The 20,184-nt window shown below is 39.2% G+C and overlaps 2 protein-coding genes across 2 annotated transcripts in view; one reads left to right on the top strand and one right to left on the bottom strand.

The window, feature by feature from the left end:
* Nucleotides 1-8,457, top strand: part of LOC124784960 (probable cardiolipin synthase (CMP-forming)) — a 98,860-nt gene extending 90,403 nt beyond the window's left edge. Inside the window, 4 exon segments of the mRNA XM_047254141.1 lie at nucleotides 1,119-1,204; nucleotides 1,293-1,439; nucleotides 1,441-1,463; nucleotides 7,933-8,457. Of these exon segments, the coding sequence (XP_047110097.1) occupies nucleotides 1,119-1,204; nucleotides 1,293-1,439; nucleotides 1,441-1,463; nucleotides 7,933-8,020 (344 nt within the window). The 3' untranslated portion in view covers nucleotides 8,021-8,457.
* Nucleotides 8,458-8,683: 226 nt separating this feature from the next.
* Nucleotides 8,684-20,184, bottom strand: part of LOC124784976 (complex I intermediate-associated protein 30, mitochondrial) — a 48,663-nt gene continuing 37,162 nt past the window's right edge. Inside the window, exons 3-4 of the mRNA XM_047254142.1 lie at nucleotides 12,093-12,278; nucleotides 8,684-9,310 (exon numbers count right to left, since the gene is read on the bottom strand). Of these exons, the coding sequence (XP_047110098.1) occupies nucleotides 9,086-9,310; nucleotides 12,093-12,278 (411 nt within the window). The 3' untranslated portion in view covers nucleotides 8,684-9,085. The remainder of the gene's footprint in view (nucleotides 9,311-12,092; nucleotides 12,279-20,184) is intronic.

Genomic DNA, 20,184 nt, shown 5'->3' with positions numbered 1-20,184 from the left:
TCAGCCACCATTGACCAGACGTTTTCAATTGGTGAGAGATCTGGAGAATGTGCTGGACAGGGCGGAAGTCAAACATTTTCTGTATCCAGAAAGGCCCGTACAGGACCTGCAACATGTGGTCGTGCATTATCCTGCTGAAATGTAGGGTTTCGCAGGGATCGAATGAAGGGTAGAGCCGCGGGTCGTAACACATCTGAAATGTAACGTCCACTGTTCAAAGTGCCGTCAATGCAGACAAGAGGTGACTGAGACGTGTAACCAATGGCACCCCATACCGTCACGCCGGGTGATACGAGAGTATGGCGATGATGAATACACGCTTCCAATGTGCGTTCACTGCGATGTCGCCAAATACGGATGCGACCATCATGATGCTGTAAACAGAACCTGGATTCATCTGAAAAAATGACGTTTTGCCATTCGTGCATCGCAGGCGCTCCTGTCTGTGATGCAGTGTCAAGGGTAACTGCAGCCATGATCCCTGAGCTGATAGTCCATGCTGCTGCAAACGTCGTCGAACTGTTCGTGCAGATGGTTGTCGTCTTGCAAATGTCCCCATCTGTTGACTCAGGGATCGAGACCTGGCTGCACGATCTGTTACAAGATGCCTGTCATCTCAAGTGCTAGTGATACGAGGCCGTTGGAATCCAGCACGGCGTTCCGTATTACCCTCTTGAACTCACCGGTTCCATATTCTGCTAACAGTGGATCTCGACCAACGTGAGCAGTAATGTCGCAATACAATAAACCGCAATCGCGATAGGCTACAATCCGGCCTTTATCAAAGTCGGAAAAGTGATGGTATGCATTTCTCCTCCTTACATGGGGCGTCACAACAACGTTTCACCACACAACGCTGGTCAGCTGCTGTTTGTGTATGAGAAATCGGTTGGAAACTTTCCTCATGTCAGCACGTTGTAGGTGTCACCACCGGCGCCATCCTTGTGTGAATGCTCTGAAAAGGCAATCATTTGCATATCACAGCATCTTCTTCCTGTCGGTTAAATTTTGCATCTTTAGCACGTCATCTTCGTGGTGTAGCAATTTTAATGGCCAATAGTGTATTTTAGATGAGATTTGTTGTGACTCTTAATCTCATTTTATGTCATTTCTCACAGTTGCCTTGACTGGCATGATTATTGCAAGAGATCTACTTCTGGTTGCTGCTGGTTTCTATATCCGATACCAGTCTCTGCCTCCACCTGTAAGTTATAATTTCATTCCGACAACTGTAATTAATATCTGATTATTAAAATGTGTTGTATGATAGGAATTATAATTTACAATTTCAGAAGACACTCAGCCGGTATTTTGATGCTACACATGTAACAGCTCAACTAGCACCTACATATGTCAGCAAGATCAACACAGCCATTCAGCTGTTACTCGCATGTTCAACCCTGGCTGCTCCTGTCTTCGACTATGTGGATCATCCCTTATCATCCCTTTTTGCATGGCTTATGGTAACAAAAGCTAGCATTTCAGATCTAAATACTTTTAGCATTCTTAATTAACAGCAGAAGAAACTGAAAGATTGCAGACTGTCAGTTGCCAATGAAAGTAATGCTTTTGGGGTGGTGATTATTTACGAATAAAATAACAATAAGTCAGTCAATTCGATCCGTAAAATTAAAAAAAAATCAATGAGGGAATCTCACTGGTGGAAAGACCATGCAGCAGACATTGTTTTCTGGATGCATTTCATGTTCAGTATTAATACCAAACGACTTTCTCACAAAACTTTTCAACTGCTGACATGTGCAGTAGAATCAGCTTCAAGATGCACAGGGTAAGAATTACTAAGGCAGAGGCAGCTTCCATAAGCTGTTGCTTAATATGATTCTGCAAATGTATAACAGGTATCACTACCATTGACTTCTCAGTTTTCTGCAGTAGAGAGAAAATTGAGGGGAATAAAGCAGTTATCAACATCAAAACTTTGGACCATTTGATTATGTTACAGCCTTTAGTATACAGGGATCAAACCTAGTTGTGGATACAGTGTGCTGCCTTGCTGAGAAAAACCATTTCAGATCTTGTTCAGTCATTATAATTCTGCTTTGATTATCCAAAGTCATACCAAGATCTTTCCTTCAGATATGTCATTGTCAGGGCTACCTCCAGGATTGTAAGAACTGAGGTAGTGTTCTGTCTTTAAGGACTTTACTATTAATGAAATATTGAAAAGAGTGATCTTGTGATGTTTTGCACTAGTCTTTGTTATAAATTTGCTTTTTTGATAATACTTATGCCACAGACTTTTGTTAGCAAACTTATATATCAATCCGCATTTAAGGTGCCTTTTTACATGTTTGTCATTACCTACATTTGTAAAAATTTGTTCTTGAACTTGTGTGTAAATATTAAGTTAGCATGCTATGTCAGATTGTCTGCCCTCCACTAGATTAAACACTACAAATCTGTCTGTTTTTGTTGAAAATTTTACTACTTATGAAAAAAACATTAGAAAGCTTGCACTAAGATACTTTTGACATCCTTAGTCAGCTGAAAGTAAGATTATTTTACTTCATTTGCCTGTGAGGCGTTTGTAGTTTGTCACTGTGATTAACTTCACAGATAGATGTCACATGAAACAATATACTTGTTACATCTTCAGGGGCAGTTCGAGTCCAGTGTCTTTACAACTGTTCCATTTTGTTCAATGCAGAGAGTAGTAGAATGTGTCATTACCAAACACAGGCACCAAGTGAAACAGTGCAGTCGTTATGACACTGGGCTTGCATTTGAAAGGACTGAGGTTCGAATTCCCTAAACTAGTTAAAGCAAATGCTGGTATGGTTTCTTGGAAAAGAATATGGCAGAGGTTCTTCCCCATCTTTTCCGCAACTGCACTTGTCCTCTGTTAATAATAAACTCATTGTGAGTGGCACTTTATATCCCATCCTCCTTTCTCACGGGTTTTGCTCCTTACCACAAAATTCATCCTTTTCATCCACAATAGCCCCTAACCACAACTACACGGATATCTTTAAACTGTTTTTTCAGAAGACAAAAGAATAAAGGTCTCACTTGTACAAGGAGTTTTGGTGTTTAATGTGAGTTTTGAATCCATTCACATTCCTCTGAGTTATGGGAGCCATTTTAGTGTTGAGATTTATCTTTAACCTTTCATCTCAGTGAAAATATCTCTGCGATGGTTGAGGCCTGTTGGAGCCTGAAGGGCCACTTTGGTGGTACTGCAGGCACTTTATATGGTAAGGAAAGTGTAAAAGTGGAGTAGAGATATATGGGAAATCATTCTAGCAACAATTTAGGCTACAGATTGGGAAACTCACAGTCATAAGTGACTTTTACAAATGGCAGGTTATAATAGCTTGGTCCCTTGGAAAACAAATTTCGGAAACGGCAGTGCTGATTGGCTGTTTGTATGCTACTGTTGTGAGCATCTGTGGAAAGCAGTTGAACGATGATGACACCAAAAGTAGTTGACATGTTCTTGGAAATCCATACCTCATCATGTAGCGTGGAGGTCAGAGGCTCACCCGCTCCATAAAGCAGGATAAGGAGTGATCTGTAGCAGGTCTGACAGGATACAACATCACTGGTGAAGGAACAAGTGTTTTGAAACACACCATTTAGTACACATTGTTGAACATGATGGTACACAGTAAATGAACCCTTAAGCGTACCTATGTTGATGACATTGGGAGCCATGTCATCTAATCAGATGCATCATGTTTCTAGTAACACCAGGCTGATTATCGTGTCCAGGCATGCCATCATGAAGCCAAAAGACTGCTCAAAACATGCACAACAACACAGGCATGGAGTGGTGGGGGTAGTATTATGCTGTGGGGAACATTCACCTAGGTAGTGGTAGTAATCTTAGGCATCATGACAGTTGTGACCTTTGTGAACATTGTTATAGACCACCTGCAGCATTCCTTCATGCTTGATGTCTTCTCTGATAACAGTGCCATCTTCCAGCAGGATAACTGCCCATGCCACAAAGCCAGAATTGTGCTACAGTAGTTTTAGGAGCTTGATAGTGAAATTACATTGATGTCTTGGCTGCCAAATTCGCATGATCTGAGGCTGATGTAACAATCTGGGAAACTATCAGGTATAGTAATTTATGGTAAACATGTGACCTGTGCATAGGCATCTGGGGCCACATACCCCGAAGCCTACCGAGGATTTGTTGAATACATGCTGCACAGAATTGCTGCTCATTCCAAAGATAGACTGACATGCTATTAAGCAGGTTATCGTTATATTTTAATTTAGTAGTGAATATCAGATTCAGTCTGATCCACGTAACATACTCTTTCCTATACTTGAAAATGACAATTCTTGTGTGTTTGTTTGCTAGTGATTTGAGCATTCACAGAAAGTGGCCGAAGAGCAGTGAAACCACACGAAGGCAACAAGGTGCTGGATGTCCATGTCTCAGAACAGAACACAGAATTCAAAGGCTTTGCTCACACTGTAAATCAGGATAACTCTATAACATATTGACATAAGTTCTTGCTTTTGAGGAGGATACAGATAAAATGGTTACTTAAATTTTACAGCTCCCACATCAGACATTTATGATGTGTCTACCACAACTTACTCTCCTGTGCCAACCTCTTCATCTTCAAGTAACACTTACACTCAATGCCCTTGAATTTTGGTTTTATACATTCCAATTTCAGTCTTCTTTTACAGTATTGGACCTCTTAGCTCACTCTATCATGGAAGTTGTTCCTTGATGTCTTAAGAAATGCCCTAGCATTTTGTTTCTACTTGTAGTCTGTGTTTTCCACATATTCTTTTCCTTGCTATTTCTGAGGAAAACCTCATTTCTTATCTATTCACATCATTTTCAGCATCCTTCTGCAACACCACAACTCTAACACTTTGGGCCCCTTCTTTTCTGATTTTCCCACAGTCCATGATTCCCCTTTCTTACAAAGCTGTGCTTCACACGTATATTCTCAGAAATTTTTCCTCAAACTAAAGACTTCGGCACATGGGGCGAGGCAGCTAACGTAGACGTACTGTCCAATGTCATGACACATAGTGCTGTCAGCACACGGGATGAGCTAGTTAACATGATTTTGCACTCCCAGCATTCTCCAGCATAGTTGTTGGTTTTATTTAGCTTACATCAACAGAGTTGGGTCACAGAAATTGACACGGGTAAAATTCCTACATTAGCTCTATTAAAATGCACATTTCTTCTCTTGTTCATAAGCAAGTTGTGTTGTTCTGTCTGTGGTATACATAAATAAATACTTCTAAAAACAAAGATGATGTGACTTACCAAACGAAAGCGCTGGCACATCGATAGACACACAAACAAACACACAAAATTCTAGCTTTCGCAACCAACGGTTGCCTCGTCAGGAAAGAGGGAAGGAGAGGGAAAGACGAAAGGATTTGGGTTTTAAGGGGGAGGGTAAGGAGTCATTCCAATCCCGGGAGCGGAAAGACTTACCTTAGGGGGAAAAAAAGACGGGTATACACTCGCGCACACACACACATATCCATCCACACATATACAGACACAAGCAGACATATACAGGGCCTCTGTATATGTCTGCTTGTGTCTGTATATGTGTGGATGGATATGTGTGTGTGTGCGCGAGTGTATACCTGTCCTTTTTTCCCCCTAAGGTAAGTCTTTCCGCTCCCGGTATTGGAACGACTCCTTACCCTCCCCCTTAAAACCCAAATCCTTTCATCTTTCCCTCTCCTTCCCTCTTTCCTGGCGAGGCAACCGTTGGTTGCGAAAGCTAGAATTTTGTGTGTATGTTTGTGTGTGTATCGACGTGCCAGCGCTTTCGTTTGGTAAGTCACATCATCTTTGTTTTTAGATATATTTTTTCCCACGTGGAATGTTTCCTTCTATTATATAAATAAATACTTCAGTATCCATGAACATGTAATGAGATAAGAAGGAAAGATACATGTCCAGGTCAGTGAGGAAATCAGAGTATAACAGTTCACCAAATTGGACAAACTCACTCCTGACAGAGAACACATTTACATTAAGTATTAGAGAAATTATTTCTATTAATTTGGTAAGAAAGTCCCACAAGCTCACGAAGAATGTGAAGGTGAAGAAAAAGAAATGAAGTACAACAGGACTTGACACTTCTTTCACTGGTGCCATGTCCCGCACTGACGCAGGGTCGGCATTGTTAGGAATGGATTTGGCAAGGTTAGTGGAAATGGGTGGCCGGATGCCCTTCCTGACACCACCCGGTACCCCCCGGGATGGAAGTAGTGTACCCCTGCTGTCTGCGACTAGTGGAATTCATGAAATAGTGGGAACGTATTCAGATGTCTGCGGGTCATGTAATTGAGGCGGAATGTGGGAACCAGCCCAGTATTCACCTAGCGGGATGTGGAAAACCGCCTAAAAACAACATCCAGGCTGGCTGGCACACTGACCGACATCGGTAATCTGCCGGGTGGATTCGAACCGGGGTCAGCGTGCCTACCCGAGTCCAGGAAGCAGCGCATTAGCACTCTCGGCGGCTAACCTGGTGGGTTACAACAGACTTGACAGTATACCAACCTAACTCTGCACTGTAACAAGTTGTCTCTGTGCACTATGTTAGGCTGTAGCTTTGTTATAAGAGATTTGGATTTTATCCTTTTTCCAGCAATTGCAATTAGGATTATTAAATTAATGCTATCTAACCAATTTTCCTTTTTCAGTTTTGTAAGATTTTCCTACATTTCTCTAAAATAGGAAAATCTTACAAAACTATCTCTTACTCCACGTGAGTATCAACTATGAATCCAATTCTCTGAAAATGTGCTCAAGATTCTTGAAGAAAATGATGCCCAAGTGAACAACATATCAACAAGTGACAAGGTGCGCTTCAGCGTCAATGGTTTTGACAATAAACTTCAGGAGGAGATTCCTGTTTGCTTCATTAGAACCTGCTTCATGCTCTACGAAAGTCACAGTTTTGTACACAGTTCAGCGAATGGCATGTTTGATTCTTGTGTTCAGCCAGTTTAAAAGTGGGCACAGAAGAAGTGCTCGCCTTGGGAGCACCCAGTACTTTGTTGCCAAGGACATTCTACATTATAATTCAAGGGACTCCAGTGCCTGATACTCTGTGCAGGCCATTTGGACCCTACCAACCAGCACAAAATGAATGGAAAGGGGGGAGGGGGGCTTTGTTAAGCTTAATAGGATTGCAGGTTGTGGGAATATTTTTGAGAACAAGTTTCCATCTCTGGAGTTCTTGAAAGCTAGTGGTAGCTCAGTCTAAAGTTTGTAACTAAGATGATCATTGGTAAACCTTCTCTGATGTGTCAGTTATTCCAAGGCATGTGACATGTTTGTGTGATCGCCAACTGCTGATATCACTTAAGACATTCCTGTCACTGCCCATAGAAATTACAGTCACATTGTGAATTCCGTAACTGAGGCTTCTTGAAGAATGTGGTTGCAAAATCTATGACAGTGTTTCTGAAACCAATGGAATCCGATTTCCTCCTTTGTCTTATAAGCAGAAGCAGCATAGAGAAGTCAAAAACGTTTATGATGTGTGGGGAATTGCAGCAGTCTCTTTAGCCCAACATATTTGAATTGCATTGTCTGGTTACACAGTATGTTAAAGTAATTTCCAAACATATGTCATCAAACTCTCACCATTTTAGTGATATGTTTTGACCATCCAATCACATTGTCCACCTCACTAACAATTCACAGCAGTTAAATGGCAGACCATGCAAATGTTGGGGGGCCAATAAACTTTGTCACCACAACCTCCCTGCATATGCTGGTTCTGGCATTATAACTGCAGATTTACATCTGTTCAAAAATTACTGCCATAGCTGTTTTCAATCATTGTTTCCATCGCTTTCATCCCTTCACAGATGTATTGCTCTGTACAGATTTGGTACTGAATTGTTTTAAGCTAATAACCTAGAGAAACTAATAAGATTTTAATTTTATTTCAGGTACCTAACTGCAGGCACAACAGCTGCTTCTGCAATCAGTTACATTATTTCTCAAGATACATACAAATATTTTAGAACAAAAAAATGAAATTAAACTCTTATAAATACTGAAGATGTTCAGTTTAACATTAATGCTAACGTTGAGCTACAAGAGAAGACTGGTAATTGTATCTCTAAACATTTCAGAGGATTTGTAATGAATCTTTGCTCTTGAGTAAGGGCTATGTTTTTGTGTAATAAAGCAATATCAAGGTACAAGCAAATTCCTCTATGTATTCTGAAGAACTTTAACTGTGGAGAGAGCACATATTATTGTGAGTTTTGTTGATCTTTGTGCTAAGGAATACTTGCTCATATCTAACTGAAGCACTGTGATATGAATTTTTAAAGGTAGTTTGTGAATCAATCAGATTTGTGGAATATGGCACTGTAGATATGAAGACAATTTTTTTTGTTCTACTTATTTTTAAGAAAGTTCTTTTGTACAGGAAACCATCATTAAAATATACAACAATGTGTCTAAACTACTTGAATTATTTATTATATGCAGTTTTTCATTCATTGTTCCACTGATAGAAAACACTGTGTGTGTTCAATCCTTTACCTCATTGATTTGATGTACTTTTTGTGTTACTATATTGTTCATTATGTGACATATATAAAATTGTAGATTTTTTCAACAAAGTTTTGGAAATAGTGATTAATTTACTTCGGCAGTACTGCTAAACTCGGTAAAATTGTCAACGGTTTCTTATTTAGTGTCTTTTTTTTTTCATTTGCCTTGAGTACATGAATACCTCAATTTGTTTTTGAACAAGGTACAACACAGCACAATATTTTCTACACAGACACAATGAGGATGATGATTGGTTTGTGAGGCACTCAACTGCACGGTTATCAGCACCCGTGCAAATTCCCAACCTTTGCTCAGTCCAATCTCGCCACTTTCATGAATGATAATGAAATGATGATGACAACACAAACACCCAGTCATCTTGAGGTAGGTGAAAATCCCTTACCCCGCTGGGAATCGCACCCTGGACCCCGTGCTCGGGAAGCGAGAACACAACCGTGAGACCACAAGCTGCGGACACACTGACACAAAGGCCAAAGGTTGCACACATTTAAATTTTTTTTATTGAAAAAACACCTATTATGAACCTACAAGAAATTTAGGAGTTTGATACATTTCATAAGCAAATTCTTCTGTGTGTGATGGGTCGAACTCCAAACCTATATAATCCAATTCCAAACTGAAAGGACCATTAATTTTGTCTCCAAGAGATATTCCCACATTTGTAACTTTGTCCAGTGGAATAGGGCATTGCTTGTCTTGCAGACGTCCTTTGCTTGCAAGAATGAACTTTGAAAAAGGTATCTGAAAAACAAATAAATAAAAACTTAAGAAAATAATTTGTTGAACAATTAATAATTTATTTAATGACACTTTCTTTTACAAAAAAATGGTTTGCAATAGGATTTATTTCTCTAACAACATCCATTTCTCCAATAATTTGTTTTAATAAAGTAGGAATTGTAAAAGTTTCTTATCAAAATTTAATAATTTCCTAAATTATTTTAGAAGTGTTCTGTAATCTAGCAAGCCAGTGCATTCAAAATAAAATTTCCACAGACAAAATTCTCCCCAAAGAGCTTACACAGCACATTATATTACAAACAGAGAACCACCTGCTGGACATCTCTACCTTTAACTTATTAAACAATCTATATTTAATTGTAGTTTCATTTTATGACCATTTTCATCAGACAGATTTTAACCACTGTTGCTTTTATTTTCTCTGTTGGCAGTCTGTTGTCATCTATGTAACTCTGTGTCACATTTTTATACTTTTGGTACCAATTTACTTTTCTCTTTAATGTACTTAAACATTTTCATAAAAAAAACTTCTTTTTTCTTCTTTCAGATAATGCTTCTTCATATGCAGTTTTCTGTGACACCACCTCTTCATTTTTTTCTGGCCTTTCTAAATTAATGACAGTACTTCCTACTTTCTGTGGGCATAGTGCAGATCTGATTTTGGCACTGAGTGTGTTCTGGGCGACTGTCCAATACATCTTGCAATAAAACAAATGAGAATATCTAAATATGTTACAACTATATAATGTTCTTTGTTTGATATTATTTCTCCAAGCTGCCTTTTCTCTTTGCTGTTGTCCTATGCATTTGCTTCTTTCCCTTCTTAGTTTCTTCTAATATAAATACCTCCACTGCTTTCTTGCACACCTATTTTGTCTCATTCTGTTCATTACTGTCATATCATAATTTTTATTTGTTTAATTTCTGACTTTTCCCCAATTCTCTTACCGTTTTCGTATATTTTCTCTCTCCTGTGTCACCTGTTGCTCCTCTCTTTACACTATTTTCTTTTAGCTATAATGAATTCTATTACACTGTATGTTTATTCCTTTTGCAAACATGCTTGTGTAGATTCAAAACGTCATTCTCATATATTTTTTCAAGCGCGCGCACACACACACACACACACACACACACACACACACACACACACACACACACACACACTGGAGTTTTATTTTCTGGCAGCAAGAAGGTCATTATATGTAGAGCACAAGATCAGGTTGGGGAAGAATGGGAAAAGAAATCAGCAGTTTCTTTCTCAAAGGAATCACCCTGGTATTTGCTTTAATTCATTTAGAGAAACCACAGAAAACCTAACTTAGGCTATGCAGATGAAAATTTGAACTGCCATCTTCCTGCCATCTCCTGCTCCAATGTTGCCCAGGTATTAGTGGTAGGAAGAAAACTCATCACTGTTACCAAATCTTGTATGCTGCTTTGGCATAAGAGTCTTCTCAGAACAGGTAATGGTGGCTCTCCTGCCTCAAAACATAAGCTGCCTGTGGGACGTGTCCTATAATCTCTTTGTAGTCTACCACTGTAGCACCTCACTCCAATCTGGCATCATTTTTGGCAAAGTCTGTAAGATGTCTTCACCACTGTAGCACTTCACTCCAACAATCTGGCATCATTTTTGGCAAAGTCTGTAAGATGTCTTCACCACTGTAGCACTGCACTCCAATCTGGTATCATTTTTTGCCAACGTCTATAAGACTTTAGCCAATCTCTGAAGATCTCGTTGTCGCCGGGACGTTAAGCTTTAATCTTCCTTCCTTTTTCTTAAGATTTTAACCTTGAAAGTACATGTTTCAGGCTACAGTCCTTCTCTCGCTAACCTCCTCAGTTGCAATCACAATAATCTTTTCCTATCACCATACTCTGCCTCCTCTGCTTATACATTTATTCTGGCATTTTTCACTCCAAATTCTTGAACAGCCTGTACCTCATGTTCTACTGGGGTGTGTCATTTACTGAGCCAAACTCTAAATTGCATTTAAAAAAATCTTCAACTGATAGTGTTATTATACATACAACTTGGCTACCTTAACAATAACATTCCTACATCTGATCCACTCTGGTTCCAAACACGGTGACATGGCCAGTTCACAAGCATCTCCTGCTCCAATGTTGCACAGGTATTAGTGGTAGGAAGAAAGCTCATCACTGTTACCAAATCTTGTATGCTGCTTTGGCATAAGAGTCTTCTCAGAATAGGTAATGGTGGCTCTCCTGCCTCAAAACATAAGCTGCCTGTGGGACGTGTCCTATAATCTCTTTGTAGTCTAGTTGATGCCTTCACGGTATATCAAATCTATAATGTTTTAATATTTTGGCCATTCTGATCTATTTACCTTGCAGCCAATATCCAAACAAGACCAAATAAACACTTAATTATATTCAATACTTCATGGGCTGTTACATGTTATACTGGAGTTTACTCTGTCAGTGATATTTGTATGTCTGGTTGTCAAGACAGCTACATAGGTATTTGTTGTATTTGCTATCAACTGTCATTTATGCTGAATAGGTAAATATGTCTTTTAGTTTATATTATTCTATTATAGACCTGAAGAAGGTATTGTTAAACTAAAACTAGTACTCACCATAACAGCAATGCAACTGAGACAGTAGAAAACAAAGAATAATTTCAATACCAAAGAAAGAAACTAATCGCAGTGCCACAAAATAACACTAGTGTTCAATTAATTAAGGCTACTTGAAGAACTATGAAAAATAAAGCAAACCACAGAGCCGTGAGTGATTCAATAAATTATGATACCTTTGTAAGCTGCCAATATGGGCCACCACGAGTGTGTAAGACATATGTGTACATGTCATTCCACATTATGTCATAGTACCCAGCAGTAGATAAGTTTAAAATATAAGTACGTCCATCACCTCGCACTTTCAGTACTAAATGCGTGTACATGCACCAGTTGTAGTATGCATCCCTTTTAAATGATTTCTGAAAGAAAAATGTAAGAAGAAATAAATATGTAGTTTAACCAAATGTGAATGTAAAGCAACATAAAAATTTTCAAATATGTGTACATTTTGGGAAAACATACAGAATGTAGAGAACATGACAAGGTCAAGTTATAAGTATCCTGGCATTTCAGAAAAAAAGAAATGGGGTAGGAGTTTTGAATGTGGTACACAAAGGGAAACATCAGAATGCAGGTTTAAGTGGGACATAAACATAAGGAGTGAGCAACAATTAGGCACCATCTAGTTCATGAGAACTGACAGAATAGTCCAAGCATGCAGATCTAATACTGTGGGAAATCGTGGAATTCTAATAAAGGACTTTGGCGGAACTGATGGGTCTTCTTAGATTAATGGTGAAACATTTCAAATAGTGTTTGAGTGGTACGGTACCAGAAAAGTCCCAACGTTGCATGGTAAAGAGTATTTTACAAAAATGACAGTGTGCACAAAAATAATGGTTCGTCAATAACCACAGTATGGCTAAACTTAGTTGTCATGCTGGTAGGTCCTTAGACAGTACAGGTAACTTAGCATCAGAGCCCTAAAGTCATAACCAATCTTGGTGAATATCTCATATTCCAGCGTTTTTCTCATGTTTTAGTGCACTTGCATGGGAGTACTGCTGCTTTCTGTGTTGGCTCAAATTCGCTCCTGAATTTCTACCAACAAAAGAATCACAACCCATGGATAACACTTCATATATGGCAGTGAATACTAACGCCGTGGATCTGTAGGTGGTTTGCATGAGACACTACAACCATCTACTTATTCTACTTGGCATGCTGTTTAAAGAACAAAGGTGATTAACTGCAGCACAGCTAGCCTGAATAACAAAGCCAAACTCTACCTATGATTGCTGATTTTGCCACACAGTTTCCAAGATCTGCCAATCCAGTTATGGTGAAATGTGCACTAAAGTAAAACTATGTAGCCAGTAGGAAGGTCAAGTGCCTAATTGAGCTTAGGGAGAAAAATATTGCTGTTGTGAGAGACTGGTGGTGGTGGTGGTTTTATGGCACTCAACAGCATGGTTATCAATGTTCTTTTTGAGTGTGAATGTATGCATTTAGACAAACACAGTCTTTCTATGGAAGCAATAATCTTGAGGTGCAGCTCGTGAGGAAACTGTCCAGCAACATCTATGAGGAGAAGGGAGGCTGCCTGTAGGAGCCCTACCTGCACCAAGAACCAAACTTTCCAACATATGCCAGTGCCTACACTGACTGTTCTATAAATGCTATTTCAAGATCAAGCATTCCCCATCAGTCCCTCTTTTACACTGAACTAATGACAATAAAAATCATTAATGACAATTCAAATTACTGCAATCGGAAATCAGCACTTTATTATGAGTGAATGTTTAAACATATAGTTGAATAAGAAAGAACCACATGTGTTGATACATTATTTTCATTGCAATTGTCCCTAGCTGCCATGCTGGTTTAGACATTTCCTTGGAGTCTCAGATGTCCTGGTACCTACCAGAAGACTACTTCATTTACCTGCGGTCATATTAAGTGAATGGTGCCTTTGTATGTATTGTGCCCCCATATATGCCAAATGGTCCCTTGAGCACATATAAAATCAGAGCTGATTAAAAAATTATTTACTGTCTGCACCTCATAGAGCTCTGCATGAGACAAGACAGTGTCAGGGGAGACTACAGCTTGGACCAGTTGTGTAAATAGCTCCTTAATTTCAGTGTTCATTTAAAAGGTTTATTGAAAAATAAAATCTGATGTAACAGATTCCTTGTACTAAAACAAAATTTAAAAACATACTTGACCTCACTAGTAACTAGGGAGGATATTTGCTCCAACCGTGTGTTTACCTCAACAAGTGCAGCACATTGCTCCTTTGCTCTAATCCCAAGCAATTTATACACACACACACACACACACACACACACACACACACACACACACACACCATGATCAATTTCTGCCAAATGTTGAATTCTTTAGCCTCAGCGCAAAGGCTATGTGTGTAACTTGTCCTGAAGACTTCTCTCATCATTCTAATTCTCCCATGATGAACAGAATACAAAGTCTTTAGGTAGGAAGATCATGCAGGTATAGTCTACATTTACAGCTGCATTTATACTCCGCAAGCCACCCAACGGTGTGTGGCACAGGACACTTTACGTGCCACTGTCATTACCTCTCTTTCCTGTTCCAGTCGCGTCACTATCCAAGACTGAATGAAGGCTCTAAAATAAAAGCAGGGAGGACTTGTCTACTCTCCCGTACCTGCCCAATGGCACTTTTTCAGGTGGTATATTGGCTTTAAGGTGATGATACATAATATATCCACTGTCTGCAGATAGGAAAATCTCAGAGTGTGAGTTATAGCGGTTTTATTTAAACTAAAGTCTTTCTTCAAAATTTACAAAACAATATTCGTGAGGTAGGACTGATCCTCCAAGACTACCAATAACTAAATCAGAGATTCTTCCAAACGTAAACCGTCTGTAGTAACCAGACAACTTCACCAAACCAAGCCCCGGGCATCTTGTGAAGAGCAGCGCGGAGTCCACGTTGCCGTCACCTGAGTCTGAGGACAAGTAGAGGCCCTGCGAGGATGGCTTTGGTACACTGGCGGCGGTGGACGATGGCGCGGCGGCTACGATGACACCAGTGGGCTCGCTCGGCATGAACTGCCTCTCTAGGCTCCTGCGCCAACCTAAATACTGCTTGGCGCATGGATATGGCTGGCTCTATTTTCAGTCACGTGTCGAGCGAAAGGAAAGAGGTCCATGGCTGTAGCGACTTGCGGCGCCATGGACGCCTCCTGGTGGTCTCTGGGAAGCGTCTGTGTTTCCGGGACGACCGGCCAGGCTGACCCCTGCTCGGTCCGGGGCCCGCTGTACCGGTCTGCTTCATGGGAAGCGAGAGTTGCAGGCGCTTAGTCTGAACACAGTAATACAGGCATAAGCTGGAGTGGAAACTTACCCCTTACCAACCCCAGATGAATCTCTTCAAATAAGGCCACAATATTTTTTTTTTTCAGTAAAACAGAGAGGCAAATTGTCACATTCCCTTGGATGCAGCATCACAAGCTTACCTAGTACTCGATAAGCTATACTGCCTCTACTGTAATAACTGGATACCTTTCAGTATCTCATCAGCCCTGCCATATTCCATTGTTGCCCACATCAGTTACTACAAGGTATTCCATACTGTTCTGGATACTTATATGATATCTTTGTTACAAGTGTGATTCTAGATGACCGCAGTGCAACTCTGAACTCTCATTCCAGAAGCTGGCAGCAAGCTGCACACATGTTCTTTCATGCAACTGCCTTGATATATTTGGGGTTAAAACTCTCAGCCAATGGACTCAAACCAACAGAAGATGAGAGGCTCTCACTATCATCTCGCATATCAGAAATTTAAATTCTTCCTTTACAGATAGAAATACTGGACAGAAATGTTATGTTGTCACAGACAACTGACTGTTCCTCACCACATTTAGTCTTGAGTATCACTTACCAGACCAGATCACCCATCACTTCCAACGCTGTACTTGTTCGATTTTTACTATTCTACCCACTAGCGGTCAGCAACATTACACACTAATGTGGCTGTGCTGCCCCTTTTCCCCAGGGCCCTGCCCCAGCTTTTGACCAACAGCAGTTAGTATGTTTCCAGCTAGACTTAAAATTGTCTTCAGCCAATTCAGCTTCCCCGTAACATTACACGACATTACAACAACCACCTGCAAGCACCCAATGTTACATCACCTCACTCACTTTGTGAAACACGGGTGGCCTCAATTTTCATCCCTAATGGTCACACTGGAATCAAGTGCACCTGAATCAAGGGGTTCTGTAGTGGGTCTCAGATGAGAATCACTGCCGTGTTTTGATCCATTCCCCCTCTTCAGACATGAATGCTGTGCCAGCTGAATGCTGCCCACTGGGATGCGTCCCAGATAAAAAGTTTGGCATGACAACACATGTTCTAACCCAATACTGACTCCAAAATCATGGACTTTGTCCACAAATATTCTGCCTGTCAGGCCCATCAAGCTTAGCCTCCCTAGCAGTTTCCTCCCTTGCCTGACACTGTGGACTTTTTCCACCAATGTTCCATTTTCCAAGCTCATCAAGCTGCTAGATTTCGCCGGCCCATTTTTGGCCACACTTAAGTGTGGCATTTTAATACGGTGCCGCCGAGCTGAGATATGTGCAAGTCTAAGTACTAATTTTTGCACTATATTTCGGAGTTAGATTGTTACATGTCACAGTTAATTATTGGACATCAGTTAGGGCGAGACAGAAAGTGTGATGTGGCAACTTGTCATTGGACCACATTTAAGATGAGTACAATTTTGAAATTTTAAAATTACTTTTATTCAGACTATTATTTTTTCAACTTTCTTTTGTCTTGTGGCTGTCAATAGGTAGGATAATTGTGAACTTGCATGTAATGATAATTGGTTAGGTAGGTTAGTTTTCATGTTGTGTGTCCAATATTATCTTCAAATACGGCAAGCATGGAAACTCTTGATACAACTGGAGTGGTTTCATATACTCAATGCCTTCAATCTTCAGCACCTGTGACAGTCATCTCAGATATCACATTTCTTAGGATTTTCTCTCAGGCCTCAGGTTTATTAGAAAGATTGTCTCAACTCTTGGATCACAAGTTTAAAAGTCAGAATAATGGTTTAAAGAATGAACTTACAAGCCAAAACCAGGACCTAAAAAAGAGTATTGTTAATCTAAATGACACTGTTAAGGCAATTGAAAGGAAAATTCAGGCTATGCAGAAACAAGTAGTAAACTCTCAAAACTTAATCAATAACGTGAACTGACGGCCTTAGAAATCCAAACAATAAACAATAATGTTGATAACATATGGGTGTGTGTGCAGAATGTTGAAGATGTTATTCCTAGTGAGGTAGGTAAAAGGAACTCTGAATAAAAAATTATGCATGAATATATAGAGCAGGAAATTGAGTTCATCAAACAGAAACTAAAACTAAATAATGATCAAATTAGTAACCATACTACCAGTGTTAACAGTAAAATTGAGACTTACCTCATAAATACTTCCCTGGGGATCTTAAAATACACCCAGTGGACTAGCTATGGCAATGTAAAGATAGTTTTCCTCTGAACTTGCCTGATTCTGTGAAAATCGAACTACCCAAACGTTTTCTTGATGATGAAGTGTTGTCATGGGCTAATCAAAATGTAAAGCCAAACATAATATTTAATGACTTCGAGCAGATTTTTTTGAATAAATTCTGGTCTGAAAGCAAACGGGTGGGCATCGAAAGAGCATTTTTGAACAGTAGTAGGTACAGACCAGTAATCTCTTGATGTGAGAATTTTGTGACAAACAATTATGTAAGCTTGCTCATCTGAACAAACCATTTGTTTACCTTATTGACGCCTTGAAAAGACCCCTACCAATGAGAGCTCATAGGTGCCTTGATTGCAGTAATGTTACTTGGTTGTTTATTTATTTATTTAGATTTTTTGCATGGAATTATCAATATGATGGCTTTTGCAAATGTCAAGAGCAGTTACAAACATAAAATACATTTAGATCTCAGCCTTACAGGTAGTAATTAAACAGTAAATTGATTTTTGTCAAAATACATTACATCTTACACATATTAATACACCCAATTATTTTTTATAATTTATTTTATAGCTCTTAAACTTAACCATTTAAAATTCATTGTGTGAACAGACACACTTCAATTAAGAATTCTTTTAGTTTTGATTTGAATTGCTTTTTATTACTGTTTTTCATGGACTCTTGGCAGTTTATTATACTATATTAGACCAGTAGTATATGGGCTCTGGTCTGTCATTTTTAATCTTATTCTTTGTTGTTAGTAATTCTCTTTGGACCTGGTGTTGTGGTCATGTATATCACTACATTTAGTTGCTTCAGTTTTCTGTGAGGCAAAAAAAGTAATTAATTTATAAAGATACAAAGAGTATATGGTGAAGTACTTGTGTTGTCTGAAAACATCACGGCAAGAGTCCTTACAGCCTAGTCGATGTATTGTAGCAATAGTACTCTGTTAAGGTGAATGTCTGCAGAGCGACCTCATATTTCTGTACAGTAGCTAAGATGGGGAGAGATTGCCCCATAATACACAGTTTTAAGCATGTGGGTGGGCACCATTTTGGGCAGTTGGCTAAGAATATTCAGCCCATTGCTGACTTTTTGACATACAGCATTAATGTGGTTAATCCACCGGAGGTTTGAGTCCAGATGGACCCCTATGCTGCATACCTCATTTATGCAAGAGTGGTGTGAGCTGCCAGTTGTAAATATTAGCATATGGGATTTATTTACATCGACCTTTAATCCCTGTGCATGAAAATATGAACTTAATTCTAGTACCCCATTACTTGCTGAAAATTTCAGTTCCTCACAATCTTTACCATGAAATAACACTGATGTGTCACCAGCATAATTTACAATGTGCGAGTTAACGGGGAGTATATGCTAAAAAGAGGAAAGGCCCAAGAATTGAGCCTTGAAGGACTCCCTATGTCACTTTTTCACTTGTGGATTTAAAAGTTAAGATCTTATTGTCAATTTGATGTATAAGTTTGGTACACTGCTTCCGATTCACCAGATAGGTAGATAGAAGTTTCACTGATGCAACACTGATATTGTATGCTCGCAGTTTTTTAAAGAGAAGCTCATGGTTGACCAAGTCAAAAGCTTTGCTCAGGTCAAGGAATATTCCGGCTAAGTCCAGACCCCTTTCTATATTGCTATATACTTCATGGAAGAAACCGGTAACAGCAGTGGCTGTGCTTAGGTCTTTTCTAAAACCATGCTGCGACTCGGTAAGCATTTTGTGTCTTGAGAAAAATGTTGAGTTGTGATACGATAACTGTTTCAAATATTTTACTGAAGTTAGGGATTAGTGAATCGGTCTATAATTTGAAACTACTACTTTACTTCCCTTCTTATGGATTGGCTGAATTACACTTATTTTTAAGGCATTTGGGTATATGTTTACATTAATACTATAGTTGATAAGGTAGGTAAGGGGTTTAGTTATTTCATTGGTACATTTCCTTAACACAACATTTGAGATACCACCCCATTCAGCTGAATGCTTGTTCTTTAGCTTTTTTATTGTGTTAAATATTGAATTACACTTATTTTTAAGGCATTTGGGTATATGTTTACATTAATACTATAGTTGATAAAATAGGTAAGGAGTTTATTTATTTCATTGGCACATTTCCTTAACACCACACTTGAGATACCATCCCATCCAGCTGACTGCTTTTTCTTTAGCTTTTGTATTGTGTTAAATATTTCCTGTTGATTCACCTTCATAAATCCGAGCTCTATATCATCCATGACATCATTTGGTGTGCCAGCCTGTAGATCTATAATAGGGGCTGGTTGGTCAAAAAGAGAGAGAAAATACTTATTGAATGAATTACATTCTTCATTTGGATCTTTCACCAGATGGCCCTCATGTCTAATGCTAACTGGTTCACTCTGTCCCTTGCTGGTGGCTTTACAATGTTTATTGATTAGTCTCCAGGATGCCTCACCTATGCTGGCTGAACACACTATTGCATCATTATTTATCTGTTTCCTCAAGTGGAAAAGGTCTGTCTTAAAAGTTTTTTCGCTTGATTGTACTTTTCTGAAATATATGTAGCTTTGTTTCCTTATATAAACAGTCAAGATCATATATATTTCTCCTCTGCTAACTTAATTTTGAAGGCACTGATGTTGGTGCTATTCAGGATCCGCTTCTTCTCAATTATCTTAGTTGCTGTTGGTACAACAAACCTTAAATACTCTTGACAGTAGCGATCTGAGTAACGGAAATCAACACTTTCAAAGTTAACACTGTCTTTTACATTTTTGTTGATTATT

The sequence above is a fragment of the Schistocerca piceifrons genome, chromosome 1 (assembly GCF_021461385.2).
Source record: "Schistocerca piceifrons isolate TAMUIC-IGC-003096 chromosome 1, iqSchPice1.1, whole genome shotgun sequence".
NCBI lineage: Eukaryota > Metazoa > Arthropoda > Insecta > Orthoptera > Acrididae > Schistocerca > Schistocerca piceifrons.
The sequence above is the reverse complement of the archived record's forward strand: the minus strand, read 5'-3'. Positions and strand labels throughout refer to the sequence as shown.